This window comes from Hemitrygon akajei, chromosome 8 (assembly GCF_048418815.1).
Source record: "Hemitrygon akajei chromosome 8, sHemAka1.3, whole genome shotgun sequence".
Classification (NCBI taxonomy): domain Eukaryota; kingdom Metazoa; phylum Chordata; class Chondrichthyes; order Myliobatiformes; family Dasyatidae; genus Hemitrygon; species Hemitrygon akajei.
Window position 1 is genome coordinate 3,028,469 of NC_133131.1, and position 23,382 is coordinate 3,051,850.

General features: G+C 40.7%; 1 protein-coding gene across 6 annotated transcripts in view; it reads right to left on the reverse strand.

The window, feature by feature from the left end:
* The window catches only part of LOC140731559 (uncharacterized), a 281,877-nt gene that overhangs the window by 110,537 nt on the left and 147,958 nt on the right, over window positions 1-23,382 (reverse strand). For 4 of the 6 annotated variants that reach the window (XM_073053074.1, XM_073053072.1, XM_073053070.1 and 1 more), the window contains 2 exons: window positions 19,055-19,208; window positions 12,960-13,041 (listed from right to left, as the gene is read on the reverse strand). In XM_073053074.1, the coding sequence (XP_072909175.1) occupies window positions 12,960-13,041; window positions 19,055-19,208 (236 nt within the window). The remainder of the gene's footprint in view (window positions 1-12,959; window positions 13,042-19,054; window positions 19,209-23,382) is intronic. The other 2 variants (XM_073053075.1, XM_073053073.1) reach the window with 1 other exon arrangement.

Here is a 23,382-nt window from a genome sequence, read left to right on the forward strand (position 1 = left end):
GTGAATATAGCAATTTAATCCACGTAATAAAACTATCCAAAATCAATTTTTTCTAAAACCGCAAAAAGATAATTCCACTCCACATGATCAAATGCTTTTCTGCATCTAGAGAAATGACACATTCAGGAATCCTAGCTGAAGGTGAGTATAAGATATTAAATAGACACCGTATATTAAAAAAGGGAGACAATTTTTAATAAACCAGTTTGGTCTTCAGAAATAATTAAAGGTATAATGTTCTCCAATATACAGGCCAAAACTTTAGCCAAAATTTTAACATCAACATTTAGCAAAGAAATCAGCCTGTACGAGGAACACTATTGGATCTTTACCTTTTTTCGCTAAAAGAATGATACATGCCTTATTAAATGATGCTGGCAATTTACCATGTTTAAATGAGTCAATTAAAACTAATATTAGTTTCGGCGAAAGCAGTGAGGAAAATGATTTATAGAATTCTGCAGAGAACCCATCAAGTCCAGGAGATTTACCAGACTGCAGTACAGAAATAGCCGAGGATATTCCCTCTAGTGATAATGGTTCATTCAATTTTGCTTTAAGATCTGGAAAAAGCATAGGAACATTTAAATTATTTAAAAATGCTCGACAGAGATATTATCATTTAGAGATTCAGAAGTATAGAGTCAAGAATAGTAATTCTGGAATGTGTCATTAATTTCAGAATGATTCAAGGTAATGTTCACATTTTCCATTTGAATTTTTGTAATATGTTGTTTAACTTTAGAGCGTCTTAGTTGGTTGACTAAAAATTTACCGGATTTATTGCCATGGATATAAAACTGGCTCTTACTTTCGAAAAGTTGGCATTCAATTGGGTGAGTGGAAATAAGGTTAAACTTAGTTTGAAGTTCCACTCATTTCTTATACAGCTCCAGATTTTTAGTCTGGACATATAGTTGGTCTATTGCTTTAATTTGATTGACCAGATCTAATCGCTCTTTATGGATCTTTCTATTCAAATTCACAGTATATGAAATTATTTGATCCCTTAGGTATGCTTTCATAGCGTCCCAAACAACCTGACTTGAGGTTTCAGATGATGTGTTAGTATTTAAAAAAAAGTTATCTGGTCCTCCATAAATTTTACAAAATCATTATCTGACAACAAGGTCAGATTAAAACACCAATGTTTATTCATTTGGGGGAAACCAGGAAGAATTATAGACAGGGTGACTGGGGTGTGATCTTAAGTCAATATACTCCGATAGTCACAAGAGCGAACAGATGGAATCAACTGATTATCAATTATAAAATCAATTCTAGTGAAAGTATGATGGACATGTAAAACAAAACAAATAATCTCTCACATTTGGATGGAGAAAATACCATACAGAGAGATACCATAATTAGAAAGGAAAGACTGAACTGATAAAGCAGATTTACTTGGTAATCTAGAAATAGAGGACAATCGATCCAAAATTGGATCTAATCAACAATTAAAATCACCACCCAATATGAGAGAATATGAACTCAGCTCAGGTAGTAAAGAGAAGAAATGATCAAAAAACTCCACATTATCCGAGTTGGGGGCATATAAATTAGCCAGGACTACCAGTGTGTTGTATAATTTCCCCAAGACAATAATAAAACAACCATTTGTATCAGATACTTTATTATGAAGCTCAAAGGGAACATTTTGATTTATAAGAATTGAAACCCCCCCCCCCCCCCCCCCCGGCTTCAGCCTGAAAAGTTGAATGGAAGTGCTGCCCCACCCATCTTGACTTAAGACGAGAGTTATCAGAACTACGAATGTATGTTTCTTGCAAAAAAGCAATTGCTGCTTTAAGCTGTTTAAGATGTGAAAACACCTTCCTTCTTTTCACAGGATGGTTCAATCCCTTAACATTCCAGCTTACAAAATTCAATGGACTAACCATTGTCCTTTAAAAAAAGGATAGAGGATAGTAGGCATAAACCTTGTCTGAAATTCAAATAACAACTCTGGGGCAAAAGTATAAAACAAGAAAAACAGGACAGAAAAATGTCCTAAACAACACAAATGTCTAAAGGTTCTATGAATAATATTGGCATTAGAGATCCCCCCAAACCCTAGAACAAGAAAGCTACCGAAAAGCAGCAGCAAGCTCTTCAAAAAATAATCACCCCATAATCCCACTTCTTGTTTTTAACATCATCATCAGCTCCATTTTGCATACAAAAAAGAAAACTTCTAGCACTACAAACTAAAGTTATACATAGTGAAAAGAAAAACCATTCCACCAAAATTTGTTAAGTTTAACTCAAGGTAATAATCCAAAAAAAAAATATGAACTAGTGTTTAAGAAAAAATATAAAAACAGGTAAACAGATTTTACCCAATAACCTACCCGTGAAAAACTATGAAAAAAAGTTTACTGACTTAAGAAAGAAAGATCAGGAAAAAAGTACTTCTCCAACAATATAAGTAATCAGACCGAACCAGAGGGTGTCGAAGCCACAGAGAGGTCATCGATAAATTTCTGAGCATCTGAAGCCGAGTTAAACCACTTTTTGTCTCCATTAGTAAGAATTATTTGAAGGCGTGCCAGAAATCGAAGGGAAGGCCCGGATCCACGATTATATAATTCTTTCATAACTCCTTTAAACTCGGCTCGCAGACTCAGAACTTGGGGAGCATAGTCCTCGACAACACAAATTGGTTGACCCTTATATTCCAACTTCCCTCTCCAAGCTTCCTTAATGAGGAGACATTTAGACTGGTAGCGATGAAAACAGATAATTACTGGACATAACCTGTGTCCTGGCTCTGGGATAGGCCCTAAAGTGCAGTGAGCTCTGTGTATCTCGGGCAGGGTCAGAAGTATTTCGTTCTTGAAAACCTCACATAGCAGAGTAGAGAAAAATTCGACGGGAGATCCATGTTCTGGCAAGCCAAAAATATATAGATTTTGATGTCTACTCCAACTTACCAAATCAGTAACTTTGGATAATAACTTGCAGTTATGATCTCTTAAGTTGGAACAAACGCTTTCCAGCTCTTTAAAATGGCAGTCTAACATATCCGTAGCAGACTCGAGATGTGATAAAGCGTTGGGCATGATCCTCCACTATGTACTTTAATCTGATCCAATTTCAAATTCACCGAACTGATAGAAGACTTAAATTCAGCTATTATCTCCTGTCATTGCTGCTCCAAAATCGATATAATATTCTCACCCGAGGGGCCAGTGGCAGGAACTTCTTTCTTCCCCGATTTGGTGGTCTTTGAAGCCATCGTAAAACAGGCGTATTCGCAGGCAGAAGGGAGAATAAAAGGTTTAACAGTTTGGAGTGGGGAAAAAAAGGGAGAGAAGGAGTGCGGAGATAAGAAATAAAATGGAGCGATAGCTTTTAGCAACTAAACCATCGTCATCTTAACTGGAAGTCAGCCATTTGTTTCAAAACCCTGGGGCATACACCATTTGGTCCAGGTGACTTATCTATCATCAGATCTCTCAGTTTCCAAAGAACCTTCTCTCTAGTAATGGTAACTTCATGCACTTCATGACCCCTGACTCATGGAACTTCCACCCTATTGCTGGTGACTTCCACAATGAAGACTGTTGCAAAATACTAATTCAGTTCATCTGCCCTTTCCTTGATTTCATTACTACCTTTCCAGCATAGTTTTCTAGCGGTCCAAAATCAACTCTTGCCTCTCTTTTATATTTTATGTATCTGAGGAAACTTTTGGTATCTTCTTTAATATTATTGGCTAGGTTACTTTTGTATTCCATCTTTACCTTCTTGATGACTTTTTCAGTTTCCTTCTGATGATATTTGAAAGCTTCCCAATCCTCTAACTTCCCATAAATTTTTGGTCTATTATATGCCATTTCTTTGGCTTTTAAGTTGGTTTTGACTTCTCTTGTTAGCCACATTTGTGTCATCTTGCCTTTAGAATACTTTTTCCTCCAAGTCTATATATCCTGTGCCTTCCAAATTGCTCTGCTGCCATCCTTGCCAGTGTTCTTTTCCAATCAATTCTGGCCAACTCCTCTCTCATGCCTCTAATTCCCTTTACTCCACTGTAAACTTTGTAACAGGCAAGTGGTCACACCGGGGCCACAGGAGACAGACAAGTGGGTCATACTCAGGAGGGGGAAGGAGAAGAGTCAGGTACTAGATAGTACCCCTGTGGCTGTACCCCTTGACACTAAGAACTCCTGTTGTGGGGGGGGGGGGGGGGGGGGAGGGAGGACAGCCTACCTGGGGAAAGAATTCTGGCCCTGTGGCTCAGAAGGGTAGGGAAAGGAAGAGGAAGGCAGTAGTGATAGGGGACTCTATAATTAAGGGTCAGACAGGTGATTCTGTGGATGCAGGAAAGAAACTCAGATGGTAGTTTGACTCCTAGGTGCTAGGGTCCAGGATGGTTCAGATCGCCACCAAGATATCCTGCGGTGGGAGGGAGAACAGCTAGAGGTTGTGGTACATATTGGTACCAATGACATAGGTAGGAAAAGGGAAGACATCCTGAAAAAGACTACAGGGAGTTAGGAAGGAAGCTGTGAAGCAGGACCTCAAAAGTAGTATTCTTGGGATTACTGCCTGTGCCACGCGACAGTGAGAATAGGAAAAGGATGAGGTGGAGGCTAAATGCGTGACTGAGGGATTGGAGCAGGGGGCAGGGATTCAGATTTCTGGATCATTGGGACCTCTTTTGGGGCAGGTATGACCTGTACAAAAAGGATGGGTTGCACTTGAATCCCAGAGGGACCAATATCCTGGCGGGGAGATTTGCTAAGGCTACTGGGGAGAGTTTAAACAACAATTGTTGGGAGGTGGGAACTGAACTGAAGAGACTGGGGAAGAGGAGGTTAGCTCAGAGAAAGCTTGTAGAGAGTGCGAGTGGGACGATAGGCAGGTGATAGAGAACAGACGTGTTCAGACCAAAGGCTTGAGATGTGTCTATTTTAATGCAAGGAGTGTTGTGAAAAAAGCAGATGAGCTTAGAGTGTGGATCAGTACTTGGAGATGTGATGTGATGGCCATTACAGAGACTTGGATGGCTCAGGGACAGGATTGGTTACTTCAAGTGTTGGGTTTTAGATGTTTCAGAAAGGACAGGAGGGAGGTAAAACAGGTGGCACTGTTGATCCGAGATAGCGTCACGGCTGCAGAAAAGATGGACGCCATGGAGGGATTGTCTACGGAGTCTCTGTGGGTTGAGGTTAGGAACAGGACAATAACTTTACTGGATGTTTTTTTATAGGCCACCCAATAGTAACAGGGGTATCAAGGAGCAGATAGGGAAACAGGTCCTGGAAAGGTGTAATAATAACAGAGTTGTCGTGATGGGAGGTTTTAATTTCCCAAATATCGATTGGCATCTCCCTAGAGCGAGGAGTTTAGATGGGGTGGAGTTTCTTAGATGTGTTCAGGAGGGTTTCTTGACACAATATGTAGATAAGCCTACAAGAGGAGAGGCTGTACTTGATTTGGTTTTGAGAAATAAACCTAGTCAGGTGTCAGATCTCTCAGTGGGAGAACATTTTGGAGATCATAATTCTATCTCCTTTACAATACCATTGGAGAGAGATAGGATCAGACAAGTTAAAAAAGTAAACACGTGGAAATCTGCAGATGCTGGAAATTCAAACAACAACACACAAAATGCTGGTGGAACACAGCAGGCCAGGCAGCATCTACAGGGACAAACGCTGTCGATGTTTCTGGCCGGGTCTCAGCCTGAAACGTCGACAGCACTTCTCCCTATAGATGCTGCCTGGCCTGCTGTGTTCCACCAGCATTTTGTGTGTGTTGTAAGTTAAAAAAGTGTTTAATTGGAGTAAGGGGAATTATGAGGCTATCAGGCAGGAAATTGGAGGCTTAAACTGGAAACAGATGATCTTAGGGGAACGTACGGAAGAAATGTGGCAAATATTCAGGGGATATTTGTGTAGAGTTCTGTATAGGTACATTCCAATAAGACAGGGAAGTTATGAACCATAGAACCATAGAACATTACAGCACAGAAACAAGCCTTTTGGCCCTTCTTGGCTGTGTCGAACCATTTTTCTGCCTAGTCCCACTGACCTGGTATGCACCTGGGTCATATCCCTCCAAACCCCTCTCATCCATATACCTGTCCAAGTATTTCTTAAATGTCAAAAGTGAGCCCGCATTCACAACTTCATCTGGCAGCTCATTCCACACTCCCACCACTCTCTGTGTGAAGAAGCCCCCACTAATGTTCCCTTTAAACTTTTCCCCCTTCACCCTTAACCCATGAGCTCTGGTTTTTTTCTCCCCTGGCCTCAGTGGAAAAAGCCTGCTTGCATTCACTCTATCTATACCCATCATAATTTTATACACCTCTCATTCTTCTAAGCTCCAGGCAATAAAGTACTAACCTATTCAACCTTTCTCGTAACTCAGTTTCTCAAGTCCCACCAACATCCTTGTAAACCTTCTCTGCACTCTTTCAACCTTATTAATATCCTTCCTGTAAGTAGGTAACCAAATCTGCACACAATACTCCAAATTCAGTCTCACCAATGTCTTATACAACCTCACCATTACATTCCAACTCTTATACTCAATACTTTGATTTATAAAGGCCAATGTACCAAAAGCTCTCTTTACAACCCTCTTTATCATAGGGTATAGGAACCGTGGTGTACAAAGGCTGTAATAAATCTAGTCAAGAAGAAAAGAAAAGCTTACAAAAGATTCAGAGAGCATGGTAATGTTAGAGATCTAGAAGATAAAGTTACCAGTAAGGAGCTTAAGAAAGAAATTAGGAGAGCTAGAAGAATCCATGAAAAGGCCTTGGCAGGCAGAATTAAGGAAAACCCCCCAGGCATTCTACAAGTATGTGAAGAGCAAGAGGATAAGACATGAAAGAATAGGACCTATCAAGTGTGACAGTGAGGAAGTGAGTATGGAACCAGAGGAAATACCAGAGGTACTTAATGAATACTTCACTTCAGTATTCACTATGGAAAAGGATGTTAGTGATTGTAGTGATGACTTGCAGCAGACTGAAAAGCTTGAGCATGTAGATATTAAGAAAGAGGATGTGCTGGAGCTTTTGGAAAGCATCAAGTAGGATAAGTCACCAGGACCGGATGGAATGTACCCCAGGCTACTGTGGGAGGCGAGGGAGGAGATTGTTGAGCCTCTGGTGATGATCTTTGCATCATCAATGGGGACGGGAGAGGTTCCAGAGGATTGGAGGGTTGCGGATGTTGTTCCTTTATTAAAGAAAGTGAGTAGAGATAGGCCAGGAAAGTATAGACTAGCGAGTCTTACCTCAGTGGTTGGTAAGCTGATGGAGAAGATGCTAAGAGGAAGGGGTTATCAACATTTGGAGAGGTATAATATGATTAGGAGTAGTCAGCATGGCTTTGTAAAGGGCAGGTTGTACCTTACAAGCCTGATTTAATTTTTTGAGGATGTGACTAAACACATTGATGAAGGAAGAGCAGTAGATGTAGTGTATATGGATTTCAGCAAAGCATTTGACAAGGTACCCCATGCAAGGCTTACTGAGAAAGTAAGGAGGCATGGGATCCAAGGGGACATTGCTTTGTGGATCCAGAACTGGCTTGCCCACAGAAGACAAAGAGTGGTTGTAGACGGGTCATATTCTGCATGGAGTGCCTCAGGGATCTGTTCTTGGACCCTTACTCTTCGTGATTTTTATAAATGACCTGGATGAGGAAGTGGAGGGATGGGTTAGCAAGTTTGCTGATGATACAAAGTTTGGAGGTGTTGTGGATAGTGTGGAGGGCTGTCAGAGGTTACAGTGGGACATTGATAGGATGCAAAACTGGGCTGAGAAGTGGCAGATGGTGTTCAACCCAGATAAGTGTGAAGTGGTTCATTTTGGTAGGTCAAATATGATGGCAGAATATAGTATTAATGGTAAGACTCTTGGCAGTGTGGAGGATCAGAGGGATCTTGGGGTCCATGTTCATAGGACGCTCAAAGCAGCTGTGCAGGTTGACTCTGTGGTTAAGAAGGCATACAGTGTATTGGCCTTCATCAATCGTGGAATTGAATTTAGGAGCCAAGAGGTAATGTTGCAGCTATATAGGACCCTGGTCAGACCCCATTTGGAGTACTGTGCTCAGTTCTGGTTGCCTCACTACGGGAAGGATGTGGAAGCCATAGAAAGGGTGCAGAGGAGACTTACAATGATGTTGCCCGGATTGGGGAGCATGCCTTATGAGAATAGGTTGAGTGAACTCAGCCTTTTCTCTTTGGAGTGAAGGAGGACGAGAGGTGACCTGATGGAGATGTACAAGATGATGAGAGGCATTGATTGTGTGGATCGTCAGAGGCTTTTTCCCAGTGTTGAAATGGTTGCCACAAGAGGACACAGGTTTAAGGTGCTGGACAATAGGTACAGAGGAGATGTCAGGGGCAAGTTTTTTTACTCAGAGTGGTGAGTGCGTGGAATGGGCTGCCAGCAACGGTGGTGGAGGCAGATACAATTGGGTCTTTTAAGAGGCTTTTAGATAGGTACATGGAGCTTAGTATAAGCGAGTGCTATAGGTAAGCGTAGTAATTTCTAATGTTGGGTCATGTTCCGCACAACTTTGTGGGCTGATGGGCCTGTATTGTGCTGTAGATTTTATATGTTTTTGTAATGATTCATCTGACTTTCATTTCTCCTTCTGAAAATTTGGGGTGAATTTGAGCATATTATGGTCAATTTTCCCATAGGGGTTGTTTCAGCTTAACCTCTCTAATCAATTCCGGTTCATTGCACAGCACCCAATCCAGAATAGCTGATCACCTAATATGCTCAAACAAGAGCTGCTCTAAAAACTTATCTTGTCAGCATTCTAGAAATTCAACCTCTTAGAGTCCAGCACCAACCCAATTTTCCCAATCTACCTGCATATAGAAATCCCCATTGACTATTGCAATGTTACCCCTTTGGCATGCATTTTCTCTCTCCTATTGTACTTTGTAGACCACATTCTTACATTTTTCTTTGCCTTCAAAAGGATTGGAATGACATTGTGGGCATCACTAAGTCATGGCTGAAAGGTCATAGTCGGGAGCTTAACATCAAAGGATATACTTTGTATTGAAAGGACAGGCAGGGAGGCATAGGTGGTGGTGTGGCTCTGTCCGTAAGAGATAGAATTACATCTTTAGAAAGAGGTGACATAGGATCAGAGAATGTTGAATCTTTGTGGGTGGAGTTAAGAAACTGCAAGGGTGAAAACGTTATGGTAGTCATAAATAGGCCTCCAAATAGTAACCAAGGTGTGAGGTTCAGATTGAAAAGGGAGCTGGAAAAGGCATGCAAGAAGGGTAATGTAACAGTTGTAATGGGAGTCTTCAAAATGCAAGGGAAATCAGGTTGGTGTTGGATTGCTAGAGAGGGGGTTTGTTGAATGCCTACATCTTAAAAAGATGGCTTTTTAAGAGCAGCCTGTGCTTGACTCTACTTGGGGAAAGGCTATCTTAGATTAGATGTTGTGTAATAACCCAGATCTTATTAGGGAGCTTAATGTAAAGGAACCCTAAGGTAACAGTGATCAAAATATGATTGAATTCATCCTACAATTTGAGAGGGAGAAGCACAAATTACATAAATCAGTATCACAATGGAATAAAGGGAGTTACAGAGGCCTGAGAGAGGAATTTGCCAGGGTGGAATGAAAGATCGTACTGGAGGGGATGATGGCAGAGCGGAGACAGCCGGAGTTTCTGGGAATATTCACAAGGTGCAGCATAGATATAGACACCAAAAGTGAGTGGGAAGTTGGATGATTGGGAAGCTTTTAAAATCCAACAAAAGGTCCCCCAGCCTCCCGGACAACCATATCTGCACCAGGTGTGTCGAGCTGCAGTTCCTGAGGGTCCAGGTTAGGGAACTGGAGATGCAGCTCGATGACCTTCGCCTGGTCAGGGAAAGTGAGGAGGTGATAGAAAGTTATAGGCAGGTGGTCACACTGGGGCCATGGGAGACAGACAAGTGGGATCAGACAGTCAGGAGGGGGAAGTGGAAGAGTCAGGTACTAGAGAGTACCCCTGTGGCTGTACCCCTTGACAATAAGTACTCCTGTTTGAGTACTGTTGGGGGGAGGGAACAGCCTACCTTGGGGAAGTGGCAGTAGCCATGCCTCTGGCATAGAGTCTGGCCCTGTGGCTCAGAAGGGTAGGGAAGGGAAGAGGAAGGCAGTAGTGATAGGGGACTCTATAGTTAGGGGTTCAGACAGGCGATTCTGTGATACAGGAAAGAAACTCGGATGGTAGTTTGCCTCCAAGGTGCCAGGATCCGCAATGTTTCAGATTGCGTTCAAGATATCATGCGGTGGGAGGGAGAACAGCCAGAAGTCGTGGTACGTATTGGTACCAATGACATAGGTAGGAAAAGGGAAGAGTTCCTGAAAAAAAGACTACAGGGAGTTAGGAAGGAAGTTGAGAAGCAGGACTGCAAAGGTAGTAATCTCAGGATTACTGCCTGTGCCATGCGACAGTGAGAATCGGAAAAGGATGAGGTGGAGGATAAATGCGTGGCTGAGGGATTGGAGCAGGGGGCAGGGATTCAGATTTCTGGATCATTGGGACCTCTTTTGGGATAAGTGTGGCCTATAAAGAACACCCAGTAGAGTTATTACCCCCTTCCTGTTTCTGATTTCTACCCACAATGACTCAGTAACCATATAACAACTACAGCACAGAAACAGGCCATTTGGCCCTTCTAGTCCAAGCCGAACGCTTACTCTCACCTAGTCCCACTGACCTGCACTCAGTCCATAACCCTCCATTTCTTTCCTGTCCATATACCTATCCAATTTTTTTTTAAATGACAAAATCAAACCTACCTCTACCACTTCTACTGGAAGCTCGTTCCACACAGCTACCACTTTCTGAGTAAAGAAGTTCCCCCTCGTGTTACCCCTAAACTTTTGCCCCTTAACTCTCAACTCATGTCCTCTTGTTTGAATCTCCCCTACTCTCAATGGAAAAAGCCTATCCACGTCAAATCTATCTATCCCCCTCATAATTTTAAATACCTCTATCAAGTCCTCCCTCAACCTTCTACACTCCGAAGAATAAAGACCTAACTTGTTCAACCTTTCTCTGTAACTTAGGTACTGAAACCCAGGTAACGTTCTAGTAAATCTCCTCTGTGCTCTGTCTATTTTGTTGACATCTTTCCTATAATTCGGTGATTGATCATAAAGATGACAATCAACAACAGACCCAGCATTGAACCCTGCAGCACTTCATTAGTCACAGAACTCCAGTCATAGAACATAGAAACCTACAGCACATTACAGACCCTTTGGCCCACAATATTATGCTGACCATGTAACCTACTCTAGAAACTGCATAGAATTTTCCTACCGCATAGCCCTCTATTTTTCTAAGCTCCATGTACCCATCTAATAGTCTCTTAAAAGACCCTATTGTATGCACCTCTACCATTGTTGCTGGCATGCATTCCGTTCACCACTGTTCACTCACTGTGTGAATAACTTACCTCTGACATCCCCTCTGTACCTACTGCCAAGCACCTTAAAACTATGCGCCCTCCTGTTAGTCATAACCCAGGTAACATTCTAGTAAATCTCCTCTGTATTCTCTCTATTTTGTTGACATCTTTCCTATAATTTGGTGACCAGAACTGTAACAGTAGATAATCCCTCCATGACTTCCTCCTTTTCTGCAGCCGTGGTACTATGCCTGATTAGCAATGTCACTCTCCCACCTTTTTTGCCTCCTTCCTCTTCCTTTTTGAAACATCTAAAGCCTGGCACACTCAGCAGCCATTCCTGCCCACGAGTCATCCAAGTCTCTGTAATGGCCATAAACAGAGAATTGTAGGTATAGGATTTAATGAACATTTTGAAAATCATGGACGAAATAGGGACCTTGTGCTGGGCAACTCGTAAATTTTGAGCTTTTCAAGGTGTAAAGGTGAATGATGAAGCAAGAGCTGTGGATGTTGTCTCAATGGATTTTAAACAACTTTAAATGTACAGCTTTATAAAAGTCTTCTTGTGCTACACCTAGAATATTGTATTAGTTTCTGATCGCCCCATTATAGAAAGGATTTGCAGAAGGTGCAGAAGAGGTTTACAGAATGCTGCCTGATTCAGAGCTCACTCTATGATTAGAGTTCATATAAATTTAGTTAGGTGGAAATTTGTAAGATCTTGAGTGCATTTTTTCATAGTCAAAATGTCTAATACTAGATGGTATGCATTTAAATTGAGAAGAGGAAAACTCAAAGGTGAGAGGGGACAGTTTTTTTCTCCATACAGAGCATGATGGGTGCCTGGAATGCACTGACGGGGTGGTTGTTGCAAAATGATAGAGGCACTTAGTTGGCTTTTAGATAGACACATAAATATGTAGAGAATTGAGGGATATGGAGCATTTTGTCGGCAGAACAGATTAGTTGTCTTTTATTTACGACGTTAATTATGGGCTGATGAGCTTGTTTCTGTGCTATTCTATGTTCTACATCAACTTTAGCTAATCTGTCCCCTTTATACATCTACAGAAACTCTTAAGGCCAGTTTTTACATTTTGCTCTATTTGCTCACTCATTTTGTTTTCCCTCATCTTTCAAGCTTTGAGTCATTGTAGAAAATAGGCACAGAACTATAAAAGGTCAGACATGAACACTGCAGGGCAAAGCAGTACGAGTGGCTGATATCTTATTCTTGCTTCTAATCTTTGTTATTTTATCACAGGTCACTGGCACGATCAGGGTTACAAGAGAAAAAATAAACAAATAGATTAAACAGTGCTGTAACATGTACTGTAGTTTAAGGGCATGAAGACAATGGTCTGTTTGCTATGCTGTTTGGGCGTTGCATTGCACTAACGGAAAGTATTAAACATACATCTAGTACAATACAAACAGGAATTACTGTATGTTGCTAAGTTTTTAACTATCCAAAAGATAAATTTCAACATATATACATTTTATTAATCTTACTTTATGTATACATATGTTGTATCAATATCATTACCTGGCTTGTCGCCTCTCTTTTGGTTGGGTTCGATATGCCAAATGGTTTCTGAAGGGATTAATCCATGGAGCTGGGAATCTTACTGGAAAACAAAGAAAATCGTGGGGAAAATAAACAAAGAAAAATAGTATTCTTTGGTTGTAGATCAAAATCAACAAATTTATAGGTGCACAGTCACTTACATCTATTGACCCAATTCCACAGGTGTTTATTTTGTCTATCTTTTCCAAATGTTATGAAATAGTTTATTCTTGTATATACAGAATGGGGAGCAGAATAATGAGTGTAATCCCTTCTGTCGGGGAAAAGGTCCCTCCATATATTAATTAAACCAACATCCTCAAAAAGTGTATTAACTTTCTTATGTAAGGATTTTGTTTCATAGGTTTTTCTATTGGAAGAGTCTAACTTTGGTTGTAATTGTAAATTTAAAGTCTCCCCAACATATCAGGAGACCTTCTGTTTCCGCTACCGTAATATCAGTAATTTTCTGAAAGAAACCAATATCACTTCCCAGGGGTGCGTATATATTCAATGGAGTAACTGAATTTCCATCTGTATTCCCCCTTACCAGAATATATATGCCCTCCTCATCTCCCATTTCAAATACTTTTTCAAAATTTAGCTTACTTGAGATAAGAATAGCAACTCCTCTCCTATGTCCTAATTTATAGGAGAAAAACAAATTAGTGAAGCCCATTCTCTTTAGTTTTCTATGCTCATTATCACTTAAGTGAGTTTGCTGTAAATATACTACATGGGCTTGTTCTTTTTTCATTTTGGATAAAATTCTATTACATTTGATTGGATTTAGTAGCCAATTGACATTAAAAGAAATGAATTTTACTTTGTCCTTGGCCATCTGTATTTATCTGTCAATGTATCATTGAAATTAGAATAAAACTTAACCGATCTACTCCCTGAACAAATAAGAACCAAGAAATGCAAATAACAAAAAGGCAATGTAGGTGTGATTCTAAGGCAGAGGTCTCTAGTAGCTGACCCTGGATTGAGCTAGAGGAAATGTCTAGCTGTGGGGGATAACCCCTCCTACTTGCGAGTTGAGGGCCCCCATTGCAGTATTCATAAAAGTCAGTGAACAAATCCATTCCACAGAAAAGATTTCTGTATGTAACACACACAGTAAAAGTGAATAAAGGAGAATAACTGAGTAATATAAAATCTACATTATAGTAAGTATTTCTCGAGATAGGTATATCACCGTCTATTTTGCTTCCATTTAGCTTCTCAACATTTTTAAAGTTAGCCAAACCTTATGGCTCTTCTAGAGGGGGTGAGGGCTGTCTTTGGAAAACTCTCAGTCTCTTCCTGATGTACTTCTCTCGCCCTCCTCCCATCTCCTGCTTTTTCGATTCTCGCACTATTTCCCAAGCAGAGCGGGATAATTCCTCTGCCAGGCTTTCCCTCGGTTTGATAGATAGATAGATAGATAGATACTTTATTCATCCCCATGGGGAAATTCAACATTTTTTCCAATGTCCCATACACTTGTTGTAGCAAAAACTCATTACATACAATACTTAACTCAGTAATAATATGATATGCATCTAAATCACTAACTCAAAAAGCATTAATAATAGCTTTAAAAAAAGTTCTTAAGTCCTGGCAGTTGAATTGTAAAGCCTAATGGCATTGGGGAGTATTGACCTCTTCATCCTGTCTGAGGAGCATTGCATCGACAGTAACCTGTCGCTGAAACTGCTTCTCTGTCTCTGGATGGTGCTATGTAGAGGATGTTCAGGGTTTTCCATAATTGACCGTAGCCTACTCAGCGCCCTTCGCTCAGCTACCGATGTTAAACTCTCCAGTACTTTGCCCACGACAGAGCCCGCCTTCCTTATCAGCTTATTAAGACGTGAGGCGTCCTTCTTCTTAATGCTTCCTCCCCAACACGCCACCACAAAGAAGAGGGCGCTCTCAACAACTGACCTATAGAACATCTTCAGCATCTTACTGCAGACATTGACATTGATGGGTCACGTTGATGGGCAACCCTCTGGCCTTTATGTCTGTAGTCACCTCTTTGACTACCTGATACAGTTGGATCCCATCTTGATAAAACACTCGAAGTTTAGCAGGGTACGGAGTTTGAAACCTAGTCCTTTCTTGCTTTAGTATTCGCTTTACTTCAGAGTATTCTTTATGTTTCTGCAGGACTGCAAGGGGTAATCTTGATCAAAATGTATTAATTTATCATCTAAAAACACCCTCTTCTTACCCCAGGCCCTTCGTAGAATCTCCACCTTGGTACTGTATCAAAGGAATTTAACTACTATTGAGCATGGCTTATCTTCTGTCTCGGGAAGGCCGCGGGATGATTGCACGATGTGCCCTCTCAATTTCCAGCTCCATAGTCAGAGGAGTTTCCAGCATGTCCCAAAGCAACTTTCGTACAAACTCCATCATAGACAAACCCTCCGCTCCTTTGGGAACGTTGTATATCCTGATATTTTTCCGCCATGATCTTCCCTCCAGGTCAAGCAGTTTACTTTCTTGTTGATTTAATAATTTTATCATCTTACTTAGCATTTGTTCCACGTTTTGCACACAATCTTCCACCTTCTGAATTCAAGCCTCTGCCACCACTATTTTTTTTGATTGACATTGGCAAGCTGTGACTTAATATCATGTGGTTGTTGTTTTATATCTTTTTGGAACTCCCATATCTCTTTCAATTTTCATCATGTTTGCTGCTTCATCTGAACAATGCCCATTGTCAGCCTTACTAGCACGCGGTCGGGTAGGAGAGCTGCTCGCTGCACCCCTCTCGTCCACAGGCTCCGCAATATTGCTTTTTTTATTTCCATTCTTTTTCCCCATTCTTACCCCTCTTATCAGATCAAATACTTACAAAAAATCTTATATTTGATGGATTAACAGGGTAAAATACATGTTTTTCTAAAGGAGCTATTGACTTAAGCTGCCATTCTGGACAATAACATCACCGGAACCTCTACAGGGATTATCTCAGATGCAGGCCAGTTTCCTGAACGAAGATTTGATAAGGTTAATCCTTTTTGAAACCACCAAACAAAACCAACTTTACTCAATCCTTCAGGGTCTCTTACTTCAGTAAAGTCTTCACTTTCCAGCTACACTGCAAAGGTAGATCAAACCAAAACTGGTAGTGTTTGGTGAAACTACCAGCAATAAACTTTGCAACTTAAGATAGAAAATAAAACTTTACTTTAAAACAAAACTGCATCATGAGACAAATACACAGCAGAATGAGTAACTGACAAATTAAATAACAAATCAACTGCATAACAGGGGTTTCCCATTATATACCTGTTGAGAACATATCATCATGTGACCTCACACCAGTGGGAAAATTACATTATGTGACCTCATACAAACAGGAAATTTACATCACCCCAGCATCCCAAGACAATTACACTATGCTTATAAGATACTCAATCACATTATGGTCATAAGACAGTCACAAGATACCCACAGGGTATATAACAATATTAATTGAGTAACAAATGCCAAGGTGCAAACAAAATTGGTGTCAAAGTTCAGGCAAAGATCAAAATATCCAGAGAAACCCAAAAACCAGAATCAGGAAACAGGCAGAGTCAATATTCAGATAGACAGAGCACAAACCCAAGGTACAAATAAAGTCAGCATGAAAGGTCAGGCAGAGATCAAAACATCCAGAGAAATTAAAAAAAAATGAGAATCAGGCAGAGTTAATACTCCAACAGAGTACAGATACAAATACTGAAAAGGCTCAGGAAAACTCACTGGCACAATCTGGTAATAAATAGGTGATAACTCAGGACTGAAATACACTGAGCAATAAACAGAGAGGCAGATGATAGGTGGAGCACAATGAGACACAGGTGGCAGCAATACAGGTAATAATGAGAAACAGAAGAGAGAAAGAGTACTCAGTAATACAAGGGCCAGAGTAGAGTAGGAGCAGGGACAGGAGCACACAGCTTTGTCCCAAAAAAAAACTGCACAGACTGACATCTGGGGGAAACACACAAAAAGACAGAGTTCAACTGAAAGTTACATTCTCTTGCAATACAGTGACCAGAACTGCACACAATATTCCAAATATGTCTAACCAAAGATTTAAATGGCTACAACATAACTGCCAACTTTTATACTCAGCATCTAAACTGATGGGGGTATGGGCAAAACTCAGGCAAAAGGGATTAGCTTAGATGGGAACCTTGGTCAGCAGGAACCAGTTGAGCCAAAGTGCCCACTTCAATGCTGTACGATTGTCTATGAGAATTGTTTAGATTGGAATCTTGATTTGCATGGACCAGTTGAGCTGAAGGGCTGATCAAAATAATTAATAGACTTTTAAAACAACAAGTTTGTTTATTGACACTTACTGACACCTACAGGGATGGCTGACACCACTATCCCAAGCCTTGTACAATTTGAACAACAGACCTTTACCCTAAGGATTGTCGATGATCAGAATGAACAAGTATACCCCAGGAATGGAGGAGGAAACAGGCATTGAAGAAAGGGCTCCCACAGTAGGATGGAAAGTATGAGTGTACATTCCAAATTCTCTGGTTTGCAAGGGGGAGATTGTAGCAAATGGAGATGGTAACATTTACTGGGTACCAATATAAGGGGCAGATAAACTGGTATGTTTAAAAAGGGAGAAATTGAACAAATTGGAATGATTTAAATTTCTGTAAGAATGATAATAACAGACACTTTGTTTTCTCCCAGGTGAAATGACAGTCCTGGAATTAATCTTGTCAATGGCATAGACCTTTCCCTGGGCAGAGGACATGGTCTGGGCATGCAGGAAGAACATACAAAGGCCATCTATAGAAGAAGGTATCCTCCAATACAACACATATACATTTGCAAAATATAACCATGATTAACTGTGATTAGGTTTGCATTATTCTAAATAAAGTATGGGACTGGGGAACAAATAGTGGATATGAACTTATCATTATATTATTTGTGCTTATAGTGTAGCTTATTTTAGCTTGTAGTTTATATAGAAGTGTCAATACCTCCAGTTGAACTGTCTTTTTGTGTGTTTCCCCCTAGCCATCAGTCTGTGGTTTTGTATTGCCATGTGCTCTTGTTTGTTTTCATGCCCCATGTGCTCCTGTCCCCGCTCCTGTTCTACTCCGGCCCCTGTATTACTGAGTACTCCGCCGCTCACCTGTTTTGCTGCCACTTGTGTCTCATTGTGCTCCTCCTATCATCTGCCTTTCTGTTTATTGCTCAGTGTATTTTAGTCCTGTGTTTTGACCTGTTTGTTGCCAGATTGTGCTAGTGAGTTTTCCTGAACTTTCCAGCATTTGTATCTGAACTCTATTGGAGTATCAATTCTGCCTGTTTCCTGATTCAGTTTTTTTGGATTTCTCTGCAATTTTTGATCTCTTGCCTGAACTTTGATGCTGACTTTATTGCCCCCCCCCTTTGATTTGCTACTCAGTAAATATCACAGTATTTTGACTGTAATTGGGTCCCTACTTCAACACCTTGACAAGAAGTTCTATCGTAATCCCACTACTTAAGTTGCTATATTATAATAATTCTAGTTAAACTGTTTTAACATAATTTTTGTACAATTTGCTAATAAGGAATCAAGGGGTGGAGTGTAAGGAAAGAGTTAATTGGGATTCTTCCTTGGTACACACCAGAATAAAATGGAAATCTGAAGACAAAATGATGTCACTTTGGAATATCGTGATAGTCTGGAGATGTGCACAAATGCACTTCCCAGAGAAGAGATAATAAATGTTTTTTTTTTCTTAGAGACCTGTTGAGGGGGGAGAGGGCAAAAGGAAACTGTCCTTCCCTGGCATTAGTCTCCCTTCTTAGGTGAATTGAAGTTAAGGTTCTAAAGTTTCACAGTGCAACAAGATATCACACTGTAGCATACAGTATACTCATAATTGCTCCTTTGAGCAAATAAATTCATTGCTTGCAAGCTAATTATGAGAACTTCCCTGGAGATGGTTCTAATAAGTTTAGCATTTCCATATAAATGTAGTATGATGCCTCTTCATATCTTAAAATTCAAAATTCTTAGTTGTTTGCCAAATATTAACAAGTGAAAATGGACTAGATCTTACCTTGGTCTGAACCAGGTACTGTAAATACATCAGTGTTCTGCTTGTTTAATCTTTTATAGAGGTTTGTGTAGAAATGGTCTTTGATCACTTTCTGAAACTGTAAACTTGTCAATGCAGGAGCCTGTGCTCTCAGCACTACATCCACATCATCTGGCTTGAGAGGAATTGATTGAAGAATCAGAATCATGCAGGAAAAATAGACACTTCAGCCCACTAAGTCCGACCATAAAGAACCCATTTACCCTAATTCTATTTTAACGGTTTCTCTTTACACAGATTTGATAGAAGTCAAATACATTATTTTATGTACAATACAGGTGTAATGAAAAACTTATTCGCAGCAGCATCATAGGTGTGCAGCATTTTAAGAGCCATTAACAAAAACTACATAAATTATATACAATTTTTACAAGAAAACATAATTAGAACAAACAAAACAAAGTCCATTTTAGTGCAAAATTATGAGAAGTGACAAGGTCTTTTTCACAAAGTGGAAATGTCAGATTGTAATTCTTAAGGATGGGATCTATGATGTTGGAAATGCAATCTGATTAGGGAGTGCAGCATTGTTTTGTGCATGGGAAATCATGCTTCACATGTGCTTTAAACCTTTTGAATAGGTTAGTAGGAAAATTGATACAGCAAGGCAGTAGAAATCGTATACATGGAATTAAGGTTTTTGACGAGGTCCACATGATAGTCTGGTCCATGGCACATAGGAATCATGGAGTTTTGATTAAAGAATCAACACTCACTTGCCTTTCCAATTACACCCACATTTTGTAAAAGGCAACAAAATTAATCCTTCAGAAGATCTTTGGAAGGTCTGGAGAGTTCTTCAGAAATTTTACTCCATTATGTTTATAAGATTGGTACACAGACTAATAATGTTAAGTTGACATTTTTGCAAACAATTGGATCTGTTCAGGGACCTCTGCTCTTTGTGATTTTTATAAATGACTTAGATGCGGAAGTGGAAATATGGGTTAATAAGGATAGCGTAGAAGGTTGTCCTAGGTTACAACAGGACATTGACAGGTTGGTAGTTGGGCAGAGAAGTAGCAGATGGTGTTCAATCATTAAAAGTGTACAGTAGTACACTTTGGAATGTCAAATTTGAAGAATGCATACAGAGCTAATGGCAGGATTCCTAGCAGTGTAGAGGAAGAGAGAGATCTTGGGGTCCTCGCTCATAGATCACATAAAGTTGCTGCTCAAGATGATAGGATTGTTAAAGGTTATGGTGTGTTAGCCTTCATTAGTTGGGGGACTGACTTCAAGTGCTGTGAAGTAATGTTGCAGCTCCATAGACCACCCTTGTTCAACCACACTTGGAATATTTTGTACAGTTCTAGTTGCCTCATTATAGAAATGTTGTGGAATTTTTATAGAGGGTGCAGAGGAAATTTACCAGGATGCTGCCTGGATTAGAGAGAATGTCTTATGAGGATAGATTGAGTGAACTAGGATTTTTTTCTTTGGAGCGAAAGAGGATGAGAGGTGATCATAATGCTATTAGTTTCAAAGTAAATATGGAAAAAGATAGGTCTGGTTAATAGGTTGAGATTCTGAAATGGAGAAAGGTCAATTTTGATGGTATCATAAAGGATTTAGCAAGTGTGGATTAGGACAGGCTGTTTTCTGGCAAAGGACTACATGAAGTGGGAAGCCTTCAACAGAGATATTTTTAATATACAAAGCTTATGTATGTCTGTTAGAGTAAAAGGTAAAGATACCAGGTGTAAGGAACCTTGGTTTTCTAGATAAATTGAGGCCTTTGTAAGGAAAATAAGGAGCTGCACAGCAGGTATAAGCAGGTAGGAACAAATGAAGTACTTGAGGAGTAAGAAAAATGCAAGAGAACATTTAAGGAAGAAATCAGGAAGACTAAAAGAAGGTCTCGCCCTGGCAAACAAGGTGAAGCAGAATCCTACAGGATTCAACAGAGATGCCAAGAGCAAAAGGATTGCACAGGACAAAATTGGTCCTCTGGAAGATCAGAATGGCATTCAACGTGTGGAGTCAAAAGAGATGGAGAGATCTTAAATGATTACAGGAAGGAGAGCCAGAAGTGGCCATGAGAAGGCCTTGGTGAGCAGGATTAAGGAAAACCCCCAGGCATTCTACAAGTATGTGAAGAGCAAGAGGCTAAAATGTGAAAGAATAGGACTTATCAAGTGTGACAGTGGGAAAGTGTGTACGGAACCAGAGGAAATAGCAGAGGTACTTAGTGAATACTTTACTTCAGTATTCACTATGGAAAAGGATCTTGGTGATTTTAGTGATGACTTGCAGTGGACTGAAAAGCTTGAGCATGTAGATATTAAGAAAGTGGATGTGCTAGAGCTTTCGGAAAGCATCAAGTTGGATAAGTCACCGGGACCAGATGAGATGTACCCCAGGCTACTGTGGGAGGCAAGGGAGGAGATTGTTGAGCCTCTGGCAATGATCTTTGTATCATCAATGGGGACGGGAGAGGTTCAGGAGGATTGAAGGGTTGCAGATGTTGTTCCTTTATTCAAGAAAGGGAGTAGAGATAGCCCAGGAAATTTTAGACCAGTGAGTTTTACCTCAGTGGTTGGTAAGTTGATGGAGAAGATCCTGAGAGGCAGGATTTATCTACATTTGGAGAGGTATAATATGATTAGGAATAGTCAGCATGGCTTTGTCGAGGGCAGGTCATGCCTTATGAGCCTGATTGAATTTTTTGAGGATGTGACTAAACACATTGATGAAGGAAGAGCAGTAGATGTAGTGTATATGGATTTCAGCAAGGCATTTGATAAGGTACCCCATGCAAGGCTTATTGAGAAAGTAAGGAGGCATGGGATCCAAGGGGACATTGCTTTGTGTACCCAGAACTGGCTTTCCCAAAGAAGGCAAAGAGTGGTTTTAGACAGATCATATTCTGCATGGAGGTCGGTGACCAGTAGTGTGCCTTGGGGATCTGTTCTGGGACCCTTACTCTTCATAATTTTTATTAATGACCTGGATGAGGAAGTGGAGGGATGGGTTAGTAAGTTTGCTGATGACACAAAGGTTGGGGTGTTGTGGATAGTGTAGAGGGCTGTCAGAGGTTGAAGCGGGATATTAATAGGATGCAAAACTAGGCTGAGAAGTGGCAGATGGTGTTCAACCCAGATAAGTGTGAAGTGGTTCATTTTGGTAAGTCAAATATGATGGCAGAATATAGTATTAATGGTAAGACTCTTGGCAGAGTGGAGGATCAGAGGGATCTTGGGGTCCAAGTCCATAGGATGCTCAAAGTAGCTGCGCAGGTTGACTCTGTGGTTAAGAAGGCATATGGTGTATTGGCCTCCATCAATAGTGAAATTGAATTTAGGAGCCGAGGGGTAATGTTGCAGCTTTATGGACCCTGGTCAGACCCCACTTGGAGTACTGTGCTCAGTTCTGGTTGCCTCACTATAGGAAGGATGTGGAAACTATAGAAAGGTTGCAGAGGAGATTTACAAGGATTCTGCCTGGTTTAGAGAGTATGCATTATGATCAGAGATTAAGGGAGCTAGGGCTTTACTCTCTGGAAAGAAGGAGGATGAGAGGAGACATGATAGAGGTATACAAGATATTAAGAGGAATAGATAGAGAGGACAGCCAGCACCTCTTCCCCAGGGCACCACTGCTCAATACAAGAGGACATAGCTTTAAGATAAGGGGTGGAAAGTTCCAGGGGGATATTAGAGGAAGGTTTTTTACTCAGAGAGTGGTTGGTGTGTGGAATGCACTGCCTGAGTCAGTGGTGGAGGCAGATACACTAGTGAAATTTAAGAGACTATTAGACAGGTATATGGAGGAATTTAAGGTGGGGGGTTATAAGGGAGGCAGGGTTTAAGGGTCGGCACAACATTGTGGGCTGAAGGCCCTGTACTGTGCTGTGTTGTTCTATGATCTATGTTCTATGTTGCCTGGATTGGGGAGCATAACTTATGAAAACGGGTTGAGTGAACTCGGCCTTTTCTCCTTGGAGCGACAGAGGATGAGAGGTGACCTGACAGAGGTGTATAAGATGATGAGAGGCATTGATCGTGTGGATAGTCAGAGGCTTTTTTGCAGGGCTGAAATGGTTGCCACAAGAGGGCACAAGTTTAAGATGCTTGGGAATAGGTACAGAGGAGATGTCAGGGGTAAGTTTTTTACACAGAGAGTGGTGAGTGCATGGAATGGGCTGCCAGCAACAGTAGTTGAGGCGGATACGATAGGGTCTTTTAAGAGACTTTTGGATAGGTACATGGAGCTTAGAAAAATAGAGGGCTATGGGTAACCCTAGTAATTTCTAAGGTAGGGACATGTTCGGCACAACTTTGTGGACC